At 33.3% G+C, this 17,999-nt stretch overlaps 2 protein-coding genes across 3 annotated transcripts in view; one reads left to right on the top strand and one right to left on the bottom strand.

The window, feature by feature from the left end:
• LOC128879801 (homeobox protein DBX1-like) overlaps positions 1 to 9,850 on the top strand; it is a 90,873-nt gene extending 81,023 nt beyond the window's left edge. Inside the window, exons 1-2 of one of the 2 annotated variants that reach the window (XR_008457698.1) lie at positions 6,963 to 7,185; positions 7,743 to 7,883. Coding sequence is in view for 1 of the 2 variants with exons in the window: in XM_054129280.1 (XP_053985255.1) it covers positions 7,743 to 7,985 (243 nt within the window). In the remaining variant the exon portion in view is untranslated. Of the gene's footprint in view, positions 1 to 6,962; positions 7,186 to 7,742 lie in introns of those variants that run through there. The other variant, XM_054129280.1, reaches the window with a different exon arrangement.
• A 136-nt stretch (positions 9,851 to 9,986) lies between these two features.
• LOC128879794 (prostaglandin reductase 1-like) lies at positions 9,987 to 13,917 on the bottom strand. Its single transcript, XM_054129269.1, has 5 exons — positions 13,759 to 13,917; positions 13,501 to 13,691; positions 10,923 to 11,217; positions 10,485 to 10,761; positions 9,987 to 10,393 (listed from the first exon to the last, which is right to left on the bottom strand). The coding sequence occupies exons 1-5, from the start codon at positions 13,791 to 13,793 to the stop codon at positions 10,052 to 10,054; spliced, it is 1,140 nt and encodes a 379-aa protein (XP_053985244.1). The 5' UTR covers positions 13,794 to 13,917; the 3' UTR covers positions 9,987 to 10,051.
• Positions 13,918 to 17,999: the final 4,082 nt, after the last annotated feature.

Here is a 17,999-nt window from a genome sequence, read left to right as displayed (position 1 = left end):
ATCACACATGGCGCTCGAATTGTATCGGTCCAACAATATAGAATAATACAGCATAATGTAGCATAGTACCGAAGTATAATCTACTATAAATGCCTTAAGATTTTTGTACAGTACTGTATTCAATTTATATAATTTGTATAATCGTGACAACGATGATCCATCGGGGAAAGCGGTCGATTGGTAATCTAGAAAGTCCAGGCGGGAGTACTGCAAAGTTCTGTGTTGGGTCCCAAACTATTCTCCGTGTACATAAACGATATACCAAAATTTGGAATAACTAACATAGCACTTTTTGCGGATGATACCTCAATTTACGCACACTCATTTAGTGCAATAGTAGCCGCAAAGCAAATACAGCTACATGTGTATAAACTCCAAAAATATTATCAGGAATGAAAAATATCATTAAATGCCACAAAAACAGAGTTAATCGTTTTTTCTAAAAAATCGTCAAATGTAAGAATATTTCAGCACGTCACAGTTTATGGACATCCTATAATTCCAGTTACATGTGTTAAGTATCTTGGGATATACTTAGATTTGAAACTAACGTACAGGGAACATATTAAACAAAGTATAAGAAAAGTTTACGCAGTACAAAAGAAACTCTATCCCTTAATGGCAAAAAATTCAATGCTAACAAATGAAAACAAAAGACTGGTGTTATAGAATGATTTTTAGACCAATCATGGTATATGGATCTCCAATATGGTGCAGTGCTGCAAATAGGAATTTAAAACAACTGCAAATATTTCAGAACAAGTGCCTTAGATTAATTTTAGATGCTAATAGGTACAGTAGAATAACATATCTGCATGAAAGAGTAGATATGGAGACGGTTAAAAATCACATTGTCTCGTTAGCTGAAAAATTTTATGAAAACCATGTCCAATCTAATAAACTAACAAGAAATATTATTAATACAACCAAGTCAGAGCTTTCTTTTCAGTTAAAACACAAATTGCCATACCACGAATTAACATTCTTTAATAATTAACACTTTATCAAGTGTAAATGTATGTAGGTTTTTCACTTAGTTTTCCTACTCTCCACCAAGTATGATATACAAGACAACACATTGTAAAAGCTACAATACCAAAGATGGGTAAACATACATATATATATATAATTTATATGAATTGTTCCCAGTTACATATAAGTAGGTTAAGCTAGAAATATACCCAGATATCACAGGGACGTCTTATGTACGTCCATAAGACGTCCGGTACTGGACGTTCGGGACGTCCTATGGACGTCCAGATAACGTTCAAACGTCCCTTGAACGTCCTGTGAACGTTCTGTGAACGTCCCTGGAACGTCCCAGTTACATCGCAGGACGTCCCTGGGACATCCGGCGTGGACATTCTATGTACGTCCCTGGGACGTCCGATGTGGACATTCCCAGAACGTTCTCTGTAAAATTGAGATTTAAAAAAAAATTAAATTTAAATTTTATATATTTTCTTTTATTTGTTGGTAGATTTTAGTTAACTGTATTTATTTCTTTAACTGGATTCTATGAAAAAACGACGAACAACAAATCTTTCAATTTTTATTTACCTCCGGCGGGATTCGAACTCACGATTTTCGAACTACAATCACAACCTGCTTCCTCACTTACCCATAAACGACTTTACTAAACCGATTCATATTTTAGGCTTATATAGTGACTCGCATTAATATTCGGATACTTTTTAAAATACAATTCCTTCTTTTGCAATTGGTCTAAATGACTTGAACTTCTTTTTGAAAAGTTAGAAGAATTAATTTACTAGGTAATTCTGAATAGTTCCAAATATTACATACATACCACATCTCATATGTACAAAAAATATTGTATTCCTAATATTGAATAAACATTATGTTTTATATGTTCAAACATATATTCTGTTGCGAATATTAGATAAATACGTGTTTTATCTACGGAAAAAAATATTCTGTTGTGAATATTAAATAATGATTGTATACCCAGATAGCACAGGAACAGGAACGTCTTATGTACGTCCATGGGACGTTCGGTGCTATCTGGGATAATAATATTAATTAATTTACAATTGTAAATAGTGTATTTTATATTCGGAAAAAAATATTCTGTTCTACATATTGAATAAATATTAAATTATAAAGAATATTAATAAATAATATTTATTTTGTTTAAAAAAAAAGTATTTTTCCCTAAATCTAGAAAGTTTAGAGTGGACATTCCTGGGACGTACAAAATTTAGGTCCCATGGACGTTCGTAGGACGTTCCGGCCGGACGTCCGACAAAGAACGTCGGACGTTTGGACGTAAACTGGACATAAAATGGACGTCCATGGGACGTCCGGTACTATCTGGGTACTGGCAGGTACTACACACAACGAAAGTAAAGCACAAAAATATGTTTATATTTATAAATGTAAATATACTTTGTACAAAATTGTTAAGAAATATATATATTAAGGTTTAAGGTTACCTAAAAGGTAATCTAGAAGGCCCGAGTTCGAATCCCCGTACATTATTTTTCGTTGGGTCCTACGTATTTCCATTTTATTAACCATTATATTTGTATTCTTATGAGTTGTATACATAAAGGGTTCATAATATACTATTAGGAAGGCTTTGCATCAAAATACCTTAAACAACATCCCCTCCCCCTCCCCCTAAAGACGAGATACCTTCAGGATCCTAGCTAGAGATGTCAAGTGCATACTATACACATTTATATTTGTCTTCTTATGAATTGTATAGATAAGATCCTCCAATTGTATAGACAAGCAGCCCCCTTGCTCCAACGTCTTATCCAATAACTCCCCGAAGGCGAGATACCTTCAGGGTCCACCTGGATGTCAAGTGCACACGCACACACACATACACACATATATGAGTAAAACTACCAATGAAAATTCGAAAAGCAGTTTAGGTAAATCAATCCGCCACAGGGATCAACGCTTTAATGTAGCTTAAGGCTACGCTCGCATAATAAAGTGGCGAACAGGATGGAGAAATTGGGTGCCACGAAGGAGTGGCGGGCTAGCAGGGAGGATGGGGATTGGGGGTTGAACGGGTGAGGAGAACATTTTCAGGAGAGTTCATGTGCGTTTGACGTTGGCCCGTTCAGCGGTTCGGTAATACATGGTCTTTAATATACGAAAATGACGCACCCTTTATCGCCACCCCCACCCCATTCACTCTCGAGCGCACACATTTACTGCGAAACGAAGGAAGGGACACAGAAAGTAGGCAACATGAATTTGATGGGGGACATTTTGGTAACAAGAATTGATAGTGAATTAAGGAGATAGTTTTTTATTTATTATCATTTTCGAGGTAATTTTGATGACATTCTTTTGTAGCTAAAATAATTTATATAAACTTTTAAAATTTAATACAGTGGGTGTAGAATGTATTCGTACATCGATCAATTTCCCAAAAAACTTTTGTGTGAAATTGTAGTTTCTTAACTTCTTTTTTTATAATCAATGATATTTTACATATTCTCAAAAGTCTCTAAGATAAATATAGTCCAAATAACATTTACTAGTTAGTATAATTTGTGAAATTGACAAAAAAATGCAAAAAGTGGGTAAAAGTATAGAAGCAATAAGTATTTGTACGATTCATTTACAGTAGAGTTTGTAACATAAACACATTAGTTTATTGCTCCGTACGAATTAGAAAACATCCAATTTCCAGGAAAGTACTTTTAAAAATGGCTCTAATAAAGGAATTGAAGAAGATCCCACTTCGAATAACTAATAATTTAGTTAATTTAATGCTCAGAAAAGTTACAATAATTATAAAATCAAAAGGAAATCCCACGAAGGAAGTATTATGTACTTATAAATTAATGTAAATTTCTTTTTTTTTTTTTTAATCAAGTTTTAATAATTAAAGAGTTGTGCGAATACTTATTGCTTTAATATTTCTATCGATTAATTGTTTTTTTCTTGTTAATTTCGCAACTTAGATAAATAGCTATTTTTTTGTAATCTATCTATTCTAGAAATTTCCGAAAATATGTAGAATGTCACTGTTTATAAAAAATAAGTTAATAAATTACAATTTTACACAGTTTTTTTTTTAATTGATCGGTGTACGAATACTTTCTACACCCACTGTACGTGTAGCGTCGGAACTGAAGTTATTTCTTGAGTTCTGTGATTCAGATAATAAAATCCAAATAAACATGTTAGTAAATAAAAACAACAATATTTGAGGGTAAACCCCGAGGAAAAAAGACGTTGCGGCCAAAAACCTCGTAAAATATATTTTAAATTAAAGAATACATGCATACATATGAGTGAATAAATTGTGTGTTTATGTATGTGTGCCAGAATGATTGTGTATGGCATAATCATTCTACGGATCATGCATGATCGCTATAATTCGGATGACGACGTTTAGTCGTCATCGGCAATACCGATTAACGGTAGCGTTTGTAATTCGGATGACGACGTTGAGTCGTCATCGGCATTACCGAATAACGGTAGCGTTTATAATTTACATAATTTTATGTTATGTATTATTATTTTGTGCTAATTGCGTACCTTTAATGTAGCGAGATTGGAGATACAATATATTGTAGAGACGATGCGTCGTGGATGATGCTTTCCATACAATTGAACGAGACTCGGTTTCTTTTTGCAAATTTCATGTTAAACCTCTTTTTTTTTTTCTAACGCCGACAACGCATCGTGGTCGGCGGCGTTAATTACACTAGTTTACAAAATAAAAAAAAAATGAGCAGCGCTATCAAGGATATTGGGATGAAAGAATGTTGGGAGACTACATTTGGTACCTCATCAGAGAAACGAACCCAACAAATAACAGAAGACAAAGCAAAGGCCGAAATTATTTCTAATCGAAATTAATTAAATAAATGTTTCCTATATTGTAGGTCGTGAGGGTGAAGGAACGACGAGGATTCTATTTGAAATGACTTTTTATTCGCGACTTTTAACGGTCGATCTTGACCACTAGTCAACTCCACAGGACGACTCGTTAAAGACTGATCGTCCTTAAAATTTCCTTACGCACCACCACTTCCTTGCGCCCTTAGCGCGTCTCCCCGGGAAGGGGATGTGCTGAGGTGGGGGAGTACCACCGTTGGAAATTTGGCAATGCAGCGGGATTTCCTCCGGGCCTCAGGCCTCGCATCGTCACCTGCTGAGGGTTGCTTGACTTTGCCTGGCAGCCCTTCGGAAGACCCATGGTTTACGACATTTGCAATATGCTATTGAGGCCGTAGCTAATTGTCGCGAGGAAACGAACATCTGTTAATAACGGAAAAATACGGCTTTCTCAAAAATAGCTTCGTCGTTTGCTTGTCGTAAACCATTCTAGCTGTTTGCACGTGAACCGTTATTTACGGTGCGTGCTAGCCGCTACAATATAAATAGGAAAAAAATACAAAAACAGAGTAAAATTGGGATTTTTGTACCTTTACACAATTGTTCCTAACTCCGGTATTTATCCATAGATTTTCTTCAACAAAAGCTTGTTTTCTTCGTAAAAGTGCGATCTATACGTAGACAATAAGAAATTAGACATAATTTGACAATTTCTATTTTTCCATGGCGATGGAAGAAATATTCGTGTTCTATTTTAGCCGAAAAAATCAAAGTTTCTCATATATATTGGCTCGTAACACTTAAACTATTGAACCGATTGGAAAATAATGTGAAGAGCAATTGTTGGAAATTCGATGCGCAGGACCCAGAGCCAATCTCCGAGTTGACTTCAGCGACAGTTGTCGAAAAAGTAGGAAACTCCAGGATAAGGACAGAGAGGGCGATACCAAAATTGCAGGAGAGACGAGGACAGGACGATTAGGCTAGCATGATCTTTTTCCCCGGATATTGAAGCAAAGAAGCAATATTTTCTAATAATTCTGGTTTTAATATATTCGTTACACTTTGACGGATGCGACTCCAAGGCCTGATTTTGCAATTTTGGCCTTAAAACTTTATAAGCAATAAAATGAAGATAGCAAACATAGTTTTATTGCTTATAAAGTTTTAAGGTCAAAATTGCAAAATCAGGCCTTGGAGTCGCATCCGCCAAAGTGTAACGAATATATTAAAACCAGACTTATTAGAAAACATTGCTTCTTTACTTCAATATCCTGGAAAAAAAATCATGCTAACCTAATCGTCCTGTCCTCGTCTCTCCTGCAATTTTTGTATCGCCTTCTCTGTCCTTATCCCGGAGTTTCCTACTTTTTCCACAACTGTCGCTGAAGTCAACTCGGAGTTTGGCTCTGGGTCCTGCGCACCCTTGATATTCATAACAATTTTCTAGTAACTTTCGTATGGAGTTGGATCTCCTTATACAGTCTTCATGGTACTTACAGTGCTAAATACGGGAAGTGTGGAATACTAACGGATTTACATAGATAAAACTCGAAGTGCGCGTCACGTTCGAGAGTGAAACGAGAATTTCAATTCACAAAACCAAAAAAGCCTAGAACTCTGGTCGTGGAGACAGTATCTGCTTCCTCCGGTCAGAGATGGGCAAAACTCTAGGCTTCGAATAATCTGAAGTTTGCCGATGTGTTTGTCTCGTTTCTTTCTTTGGAAAATGTTCTAAAGAGGAAACGAAACAAACATATCGGCAAACTTCAGATTTATTGGAAGCCTAGGGTTTTTGCCCATCAGTGTCGCTGCCTACATGATGGAAGCATACAGGGTGTCCCAAAAATGTTGTAACACCTTGAAAGGGGTGATTCGAAAGGTGATTTGAAACAACTGTTTCCTTAGCGAAAATGTTGTCCGAGGCTTCGTTAAGGAAATATTAACAGAAATCCCCGACCGATCAAAGCGCGAGTATGCCGGTGGAGTGTAGGCTACGCGCTAGGCGGCCGCGCTCATACGCTATCGCGGCCGCTCCAACGATATACGCGCGGTCTGATTGGTCGGGGTTTTGTTAATATTTCCTTAACGAAGCCTCGGACAACATTTTCGCTAAGGAAAAAGTTGTTTCAAATCACCTTCCGAATCACCCCTTTCAAGGTGTTACAACATTTTTGGGACACCCTGTATATTTAATACATATATGGATGAAGGCGCCACACAAAGTTTGTTTTGTGTGTGAGGTTTGTCGTTCGAATTGGTCGAATACTTTTGTGATGTTTATTTAGTTGATGTTACCAAGAAATGTTTCATAACTAGCGTTAATATTATCAAAGACACTTGAAATTTAATGTAAGTAATTATGATTTCGTAATTCATAATATGACTTGTATTTTTTAAGCTCCAAACTGTTTATTTCGGAGCGTTCGAATACTTTCGTGATTCACTGTACGTGATGAATGTTTATATGTTCCTTCCGTCCATGCAGGAATATGAACAATTTATTATAAATATGTTTTCCCTTATCAAATTTATGTGAGAAGAAATAAAATTTCTTTATAAATAGAAACATAACCTAGAAGATGTAGATATAAATAATACTGGAATTAAAGACTTTTTTAAGAAAACAAATGGTATGGAGTATATGTGACATTTTTATTTTAAATGAAATTAAATATAATTAATTTAAGATGGTATCTTTGAGTGTCCACCATGACAATGCTGACAGTTACATTTGATTATTAAAAATCAAAAGGTTCCCTATCCCTGATTTAAAGACGAATAAAATTGGCCTGGATGATTGAAATATTTAAACCGCTAATTCTCTGAACACAGAAATCAAAATGTTAATTATTCAATGATAAAATACTCAGTAAAAATCTAATTAATTCGTAACGGTTTGGTTGCAGGTGAAAATTTGGTTTCAAAATCGGAGGATGAAGTGGAGGAACAGCAAAGAGAGAGAACTATTGGCAACAGGTGGCTCACGAGAGCAAACATTACCAAACAAGAACAATCCAAATCCGGACTTAAGCGATGCTGATGGGGATAGACCAAGAATGGACTTGAGCGACGTCAGTCCTTTGACGAGTCCTCAGCGACCTGAGGAGCAAACAGAGAATGAGGAGGATGAAGAGATCAATGTCACGTGATAAAATTTGATCCAACATCCTGGCAGGGACATGTTTGTTCAACAAAATAGTTCACAATGAATGCTCGAGGATTCGCGAACAGGGAGCAAGGTGGAGGAAGAGAGTATGGCTAATGAACCACCTCCCATATAGCTTCTAATCAGAAGATGCCAATGTTTCCATTCGATAGAATGTTGTCTTAGACACGATACAGAGTACTTTTACAAAGATAAAACTCCTTTGTTCTGAATACATTTCCTAAGTAGTATCACTGAGAATGAAGCTACAATATTAATAGCAATATCGATAGTAATATGTGGTTAAATTAGAAATGAGATTCAAGTATGAACTTGGTCAATCCATCTTAATTTTTCCACTGCCTAAGACTAGAATAAATTACCTTAGTACAGATACATCTTAGGTACTACCCTAATGGGAACCATCTGTTTAATTTGCTTAGGACTTACTCCAATCTAAAAGTATGAGGATATGAACATCAAAGATTCCAACAAGAATTTCGTCTTTGTAAAACTACACTGTGATACATATGTTTTCACAGTACTATGTTCGACTCGCAACAAACATAAAAGTGGATCTCATAGAGTAAATAAAATCTGCAATGTAAAGTTTGCTTTATTCTCGCAATATAACAAGGGGAAGCTTCAGTGCGTGAAAAGTGCTTTGGACATTGGAAAAATTGATCAGTATATATAGTCTTCGTTACAGGATAATAATTATACAGAAGTTTCATTTTGAAACACTACTTTTGATGTAGCTAGATACGTTTTTTATGAATGCATATTAAAACGTGAACTTATTTATACTGTAAAAATTTGTATGATAAAAACAGAACTAAAGCAGGAAAGCAATACATGAAAAGCAGAATAATGAGCACTACCAAAAATGAAATGCAAATACAGGTATCATATAGCTTGCTTTCGTTTGTATGAGCAAGGAAGCAAGGAGGCACCATGAGGCCAGCAAAAGTATCGTGTGAAACTTCTGTATTGATCACTTATTCTGTGCTTTCATTTGCTTCACTGGTGATCACTGTGTTTTCCTAATACCTCCGAGATATCTCAGCGACGATACGAACATAGAAAGTAATCTATATGGCGAGAAGTATTTGCTCGACTGTGTATAAATAAATTGGTATTAGGTTTTTTTTGTAAACTGATTGAAACGTTGTGTCCTATGCACCACGTGTTTGAATTTTGAGACGATATTTTTCAATCGTCTACCTCGAAAGCTTTGGCCAAAATGGAATTTCAAGACACATGTACTATATTGTAATTAGAGATGAATGTAAGTTCCCGAAGTTTTCTGTAAGGTATTATTATAAGGTTGTATTAGGCATAATGTTGCGATCCCTAAAGTATGTACATGTAATGCCGTTTGGCATCGGGAAACCAAATGTAATTATTCATTGTGATGCATTATAATCTGTGTAATATATTGCAATAAAACTGTCTATGGCAATCATTTAAGATTTTCTGTCGTCCGTGGATGTACCTATTTAGCAGGTACATGTGGAATTTAACAATTGATTCGCTGTGATTAGCTGGCAATTTAATGGAACTGCTAACGTTATTAACATGAAGCTAAGAAATAGTAATGTCTTTCGTTTATTTAATTTTAAATTGATCAAATATCTTCTAATTTTTATGTTTGATGGACACCTAATGTGAGAAGCATATTATGTATAAGTGTATATATTACCTTATTGTTAATCCATATAAATATGAATTCTATTATTGTATTATTATGATATTGTAATAATAATAGCAACTTTTATTACAATTACTTCCATAGTTAGTAGATAGATATAAAATATTAAAAGAAGGAAAACTTTTATATAGCAATCTTTTTGTAATTTTATTATTTATAGGAATGTCTATACTTCTTTCTGTATCATTGTTTTGTCTTGATGAATTAATTTATCATACTTTACATTATCATCATTCACATAGCAATGCATTACCAAAATAAGGATATCGAGTTCATGAGGTCAAAAAACAAGTGTACACTTAAAAGATATATAATGATATTATTAAAAACATCATATTTTTCCAAATAAATATTTTTCCTCAAACTTGAACAACAGCTTTACCAATATTTTTACCCTGTAACATGCCAACAAATGCATCAAACATATTTTCAAATCCTTTTGTAACAGTTTCTTGATGCTGAAGTTTTCCTTCTCTTATCCATTGCAGATTTTTCTTCATGCCTTCTAACCAACGATCACCCCAACGTTGCACAATGAAACCTTCTATTTTTAATTGATTAAACACAATAGCTGGTTGGAGAATAGTTGTTTTTGGCAAAGACGAAGCGTCAGAGTTGTATGAAGAAATGCTTCCACACACAGCCACCCGACCAAAAGGTTTCATTTGATACATAACTGTAGTGGAAATATCTCCCCCAACCTATTACGATAAAATAAGTATAAATCTAATTACAATTGCATCATTCAATAAAAATATTTATATATCAATCTAATATTCTATTATAACATACATTATCAAAATAGCAATCAACTCCTTTTGGTGCAGCTTTCCTTAATGCAGCTGCAATATTGTCTGTTTTATAATTAATAGCAGAGTCGAAATGAAACTCGTTAACAAGCCATTTACATTTATCATCGGAGCCAGCAATACCAACAACATTCAGTCCAAAAACATTTTTTCCTATTTGACCAACATGAGAACCAACAGCTCCTGCAGCTCCACTTACGACAAGAGTTTCACCTTGTTTTGGCTTGCAAATCTCTAGAAGTCCAAAGTATGCTGTATTTCTAAAACAAACAAAAAATGTGGAAGTTCATAAAGAATTGAAGAAGTACAATACATGGAAAAACAAAATGAGGAGATTGTATAATATATCATTATGTAATTGTCTTCTTGGAGAGCAAAAGAACATAAATATACATTATTTTGTATTTTAAACAATATTTACCCTGGCATTCCTAAAACTCCTAAACCTAACGACGGTGAAAGATCCCCTATATCAGGTAAGAGATAGGGTCTTTGTGATACAAAATCCCCTTTAGAGAATGTCTGTAAATTAACAACTGTATGTGTCCTCCATCCCAAGTAGGCAACAATCCTTTTTCCAACTGGATAATCGGGATTCTTTGATTCAATAATTTTAGCCACTTGTCCGCCGATCATTGTAATACCTAACGGGTATCTTAAAATATAAGGACGCATGTAAGGATCAACAGAAAGGTACTCTGCCTGAACAAGGAATTCTGAAAATAATTTGAATTTTTAAAAACGTATGATATTGTGATAAATTTAACATTCCATATCGCATAAATAGAGAATATGAATGAAAAAGAAAACAAATCAATGGAGATAACACAGTTATCATATCAGAGTGTAGCTTTCCATACAAACTAATATGATAGGGACTAAAAAATTATTAATGATCATTCTAAATTTTAAGGCAAGTCGATATTTGAAGAGATTGTGCTTATATTTGACAGTAATTTGTAAAAGGAATGTATTTTGTTCGATAGATATTACTTCAAACCAGGGCCGGCGTGACCTTTTGCGGGGCCGTGTTAAAAAATGTTGCGGGACCTGAATTCACATTCAAATCCTACACTTAAATTTCACAACGAGGAATTATTTATTTACAAACGCTGTTACATATTATATATTTTTTATAAGACGAATACTAAATAATAATACTTTGATGATTTTTGTCACTCCTTTAAACTGAATCATCGCTATTAAAAAAATGTCTTGCATCTGTTAATGGTATCATTCTGTAAAAAGTTAATAAAAATCGGTGCCTTTTAATTGAATAATTTTCGTAGACCGCGAGGCCGGGTTCCGACGATCGCGGTGAACCTGCTTTGCGCCGGCCCTGCTTCAAACTTGTAAACTTAGGTTCTACTTATTTTTATTTCATAACATGCGATAAAAGGGAACGTTCAAATTGGAAGCTGCATGACGGTGCTAGTAACTTCAGCGTCGACTTTCTGTATAAAGTGAAATGATACGAGTAGAATTTATTTTCTTTTATCTCGAGAGAAATACAATAAATTTGCAATTTCAACGTTTATAAGCCTTAAGTGGTAAACTGTATCTATAATAATATAGTCGTAAAATTTCACAGTATGAAGGGTAATAAATCATACGATTCGTCCATAAATATCGCGATTATGTAAACTTAAATAAGGTTCATAGATGATTGATGTGCCTACTTATAAATATACGAATATCGAAAGATTGAAATTTCAATCTATTTTTATTATTATTTTTTTTTTATCGAAAATACTAACTAGTTACTACGTAACTATCATTGCATCAATGTGCAATAATTGATACATATGCGACGAAGAAATATTAATAGTCATCTGCAAAATGTCTTCCAACCAAAGTTGAACACATTTTAATCCTAATAAATCTTTTTTTTTTGTAATAAATTAACATTATGAATAATGACTATTTACAAACTGGATCATTTTTTAGACGATCGACTTAGGTAAAGCGCATTTATGTAAATAATAATTTGTTCAAGTCATTCCTATAATGCCTTAGCTATTTGTTGGAAATGGGCAAAATTCTTAGTAGAGTGACATTTCTTATTCAAATAGAAGATATACGTTGTATAAATATTACAATTGTAGTATTTCTTAATATAACTACTAGAGAAATTCGTATGCGTCATTCGTTGAATAAATATTGAAATGTGAGTTACAGAATTGCATTTCACGGTAAATGAATACAAATACTTATAGTTCGATCGAATGAACCGAGTGATACGTTGTTTTTATTCGTTATTTATTGCTACAATAAAATGTTGATCATCTCTGTTTATATTACTGAATTATTGAACTGTTATAATTAATATCAAAGTGATACATATAGACTGTGGATGTTCATGCATTCATAGCAAATAGGAATATTGAAAAATCTATAAGAATGTGTACAAATGCAAAAATATATGACATATCAACAATAATATACATTTTATAGCGTTTAGAAGACAAAACATACATTCACTTAAGTCTCAATTTTTTATGTAAATCGATAAAAATATGAATTTGCTTAAACATCGGCAGTTTAGTCATATATAAGTCTTATCGTTAATTTTTGTTCTATATTTGTTTGCTTCATCTCATTTCTTTGAATTATCTAATAATAATCTTCTAACATGGTTACACGTCCTTTTATTGGCCACCAGCAGACTTAAATACAGTTTTATTCAGTTAATAGATGACGAATAAAAACACCGTATGAATAGTACGTTCATAATTTGTATTCAATTTAACAGTTAAGTTTTGTTTGTTTATCATTGAGTAATCGTTCTGTAATTTGAATTTGAATTTTGATTCAACTCGTAACGAATAAAAAGTTGTTTATCTATTATAAAAGTGTTGCCCATATTCAGTCGTAGCGAGTCAAGAGGTCGCGGCGCTAGATAATAATACATACATTAACAACGAAGGTAACACTTTGAATGCACCAGCACGTGAAGATTTCTTATACTATTAGACATATGTATATCCAACGACCTTTACCTCCATTCTGAAGAGCTGGTAAGTCTTCCTCGACCAATTGTAAATCTGTTGGTTTTGGTTCACCTTCGAAATGTTTAACTACGACGTATTTCTTTGCTTTCACCATCGTGCTTAATTGTTCCCGATGAATAATACAAAACGATTTTGGAAAAAACTTATAGGTTTGCTGTTGTTTTATACGACTCAAAGACCTAAATAATTATGTTTGATATGATAAGTGTTATCAAATGATGATATTACCATATTTAATATAATTACGTGAACGTGCGATATTTAAAAAGTCTATTTATCATCAATTATTTCACTGTGCCACACGCAATGAGACTTCTGATAAACTGAGAACTGACAAGGATCGACACGATAAGTCTGCTTCACGGACATAATGTCCGTGGTCTGCTTATATCGCTATCCCCTCTATGCTTCTTCACGCGATAAACGGTCAATTGACGAGAATACAAGGAAAACGGTTTTTTCCAAGTCATTCATACATTAGTATTTTATGTTGACATTGTCAATGAATTGTATAGTATGTACTTTGAAATGAAATTAATGAAATGATCTATTTCAAATAACATTTTACATTTCTTAAAAATATACTACCAAACGTTGACTACATAAACATGGACTGTTTACTGAACTGTATTTACACAGGAACATCTACTTTCCATATAACAAACATTCCAGAATGTATCTGTTGAGAGAGATACCATTGGGTGAGCAATCCGTTCTTTTCTAGAAGTAAACCAAATGTGCATCAGAACGGTGTACCGCCGTGACTAAAAGTTACTTTAGCGTCGCACTGTAATCTGTAAAGCAGCAGTTCGAGTTTGAGTTTGCAATACTTTATTGGGTACATAATATCATGATTACATTAGTGTTGTATCTATTGGTCCTGTCGTTTACATTTATCTTTTAGTCTTATCTTTTACTATTATTTATCTTGTTCACCTTATTGTTATTCTTATTGCCTAAGTGGCATACAGTCAGGTAAACTTATGCTTCTAATATAAAATAATAAATACAATAAACCGCTTAGCAGCGATGGGCGAAACCCTAGGTTTCGAATAAATCTGAAGTTTGCCGATGTGTTTGTCTCGTTTCCTCTTTTGATATATATATGTTTGTTTACATTATGCCTATTGTAATGATTTTAAGGGTGTGCAGGAGATAAACTGGCGCCACCAACGAAGAGTAGGTGAACTATTAGATAGTTTTTCACGTTTTCCAGGCACAATAATGAAAAAAAACATATAATAATGATGCATTTCGTAATCAGGGGAAGTAAATCTATCGTCTCATTAAGTGTTTTTTGGAGAAAATTGAAAAAAAAAATTTCTTGCATTTGAACAAATTTTTAGCATGTTTCAAAAGCGAAATTGCAAAATCTGACAGAAAAAAAGTTAGGATGTGGAAGGAGTTTCTACAAGCTTTTATAAAAACTTACGTCATTATAGTTTCTAAACAACAATTTAATTATATTAAACAAACATTGCACAACTTCTTTCTCCTTTCTTTTTTTCCTTTTCTTTCTTTCTTCTTTTCTTTTTTTTTCTTCCTTCTTTTTTTTGACTTTTTTTCAATGCAATAAAAAACATAAAAATTGCACAATATTGTATCAAAATAATCTTAATATATAAAAACGTAGTTTCTATAACAAAATATAGTACAAACGGAAGAAAAAGTAAACAAAAAAATAAGCGACTTCTACCGGGATCGAACCGCTTCCAGCGCAAAAGATCGTCTTCGCAACATGGCACTCTATTCACTGTGCTACGCTGCTTCTATAATGCATTCGACTCTTATACAGTTGACACTCGTCAATCGAAATTTAGTTATTTTTAAAAATGTGCCTTCTCACTTGCAGAGATTGTCCTACATACTCTTCTTTACATATGAAAAAAATTTGATTAAATAATTCGGGGGACATTAGGCGATGTCTCCTTGTAAGCTATATGAACGTGGGACCTGACTTAAAAAATTAAATTTTTACGGAAAATGACAGTATTTCGTTTGTAGTTTCATCAATTGATAAATGAAAACAAATGGTAAGAACCTAATACTAAAATCGAAACGAAACACTATCATTTTCCGTAAAAAAAAGTTAATTTTTTGCCAGTTGGGTGTCAGGTTCACATACCCTAGTAGCACAAAATATTGAATACATATTCATCCAATAAAAGAGATTGAATCTCATTTTAATATTTAAATATACATATGATGTTTATTCTAGATTTAGAAAAAAAATATTTTTTTTTAAGTATAAAATGAATATCTATTCGATATTTAGAATAGAATAAAATACATATACATATACAAATATAAAATACATATTTATTTGATATTCATAACAAAATATTTTTTCACGAATATAAAATAGATATACATTTGATATTCGCAGCAAAATATTATTTCCCGAATATAAAATACATATTCATCTGATATTCAAATTCTCACCGAGGTAAAAAAAATTAAAATAACTTGTTTTAATTGAATCCAATCACAAGAAATAAAGTAATAAAAGTAAAATCTATGAATAAATGAAACACAATATAAAATTTGATTTAATTTTTTCTTAAATCTCTTAATTTTCAAGATTTACTCAACATTGCCCGAATATTCAATACGCATCTTCTAAAAATAAATTTCACATTATCCGAATATTTTTTAAACGTTTCTGTTAAAATATTTATGGGAAGTAGGAAACATTAATAATGGATTTTTCAGGATATATAGGTATCAGTTTTTATATTCAATTAGTATCAACTCAAAAAGTAATTTGTATCAAACTTCTTTATTTTTATAAATGAAATCAGGGTGTACAGAGTGTATAAAAATGATTGGTCACCACTTTCAGGGGTTATTGTACACATCTGGATCGGTGGACATTTGCAAAAAAAATCGTCCGCAAAATCCATTATGACCTCGAAATTTAAGGTCAAAGTTTTTTTTAATTTTAAAAAATTCTACTCGAGTAGTAGGTAAAAAGCTTCAAAGGAGCCACATGCCGGAGACGAACCGATGTCGCGTAAAAAATTGTTAAAGTTTACCAAATTCTCGATAGCGCGGATCAACTCAACGAGGCGCCGAGGGTCCCCCAACCTAGCTCCTACTTACTACGCTGATCATTCAGAATCCCTCAAGGAAAAAGTATACAGTATATGTTGTTGAGAAGGAACTATACTGTATGGCAATAACAACCAGCTCCATCTAGTTTTCCTCCGCTGCCGTATATCTAATGGTAATACCATTTCTATGCAGAGAGTAGCTGCTGTAATACCGACCTGCCGAATCGGAGAGGTCACGTGTCGTGTCTACCCCCTTAACATGATCCTTTATATTGTTGCGGAATTTCGACACGTGCGTTACTTTATTTCTAGAAAAGACTGTACAACAAGGACAAGACTGCCAACCTCTTCGACCATATATACTAGAGATGGCGTGCAAAATCACTAACCGTTATTTATCACAGTGATCGCAAAATCACGATCACGATGGTGATTTAATTTCATACACGAGCGTGATCGTGGTTCTTTTATCTTGCTAGAATTGCGTGATCACAATTCTTGATCTTAAATAAATTACTTTTTATAAAATGTTTCAATATTCATAGTTTGCATACAAAATCCGCATATAATATCAATTTCAATTTCCTTTATTAAGTAAATTAGTAGAACATTTATTTTGTGTTGTGGCTACTTCAGTCCCATGCGAAAGGATATTTTCTAAAGGAGGATTACTTTTAACGGAAAAAAGAAACAGATTGCAAGCAGAGAAATTACCTATGCTATTATTCTTGAACAGCAATACATAGTTATTTATTTGTTATTATATATATTTTATTCTATCGTTATTTTGTTCTTCGTATATTATTTATAGTATCCGTATTTTGTTTTATGTATTAATTATATTATTTTCTAACAGTGTTACATTTTGTAAAATTCTAAAGACGCTTACAACTAAACTAAGACTTGCAATTCAGAATTATTGACTTATATTTATTACCCTTCACTGTTACTCATTAAAGCATTCCTTTATTTACTATTCTTTACTTTATTTTATGCGGTGTAAGAAATTCGCATTTTTGTTTTGATGTCGTTAATTACATACTTATGTAGAATATATGTAAAATATACTGGTAGGGTGTTTTTCATTACGGTGCATTTGCATTTAGGCCCTTGATAGAATTCCATGGTATGAATATATAGTTCAGACAGATAGCCCACCAATTTGCCCTCTCTCTCTCGGCAGGCTAGGACCAGCTAGGACACGTTCTAATATTAGTATAGTTTAACAAGTAACTTACTTCGAAAATTCGAGCATTCGAAAACCGCCAGTCGAAAAACAGAATTAAAACAAGAGAGTGAGTGTTATCATATAAGTCAGTAGTGACATTAGTTTAATACTTGGATTCATGAAGACTGTATAAGGAGTTCCAACTGTGTAGTGTAGAAGTGTTATCAAAATCCCGAGCTTTAAGTTATGAATATTTCTACCACTCG

The sequence above is a fragment of the Hylaeus volcanicus genome, chromosome 7, assembly GCF_026283585.1.
Source record: "Hylaeus volcanicus isolate JK05 chromosome 7, UHH_iyHylVolc1.0_haploid, whole genome shotgun sequence".
NCBI lineage: Eukaryota > Metazoa > Arthropoda > Insecta > Hymenoptera > Colletidae > Hylaeus > Hylaeus volcanicus.
This window is presented reverse-complemented; position numbering and strand designations above follow the sequence as displayed.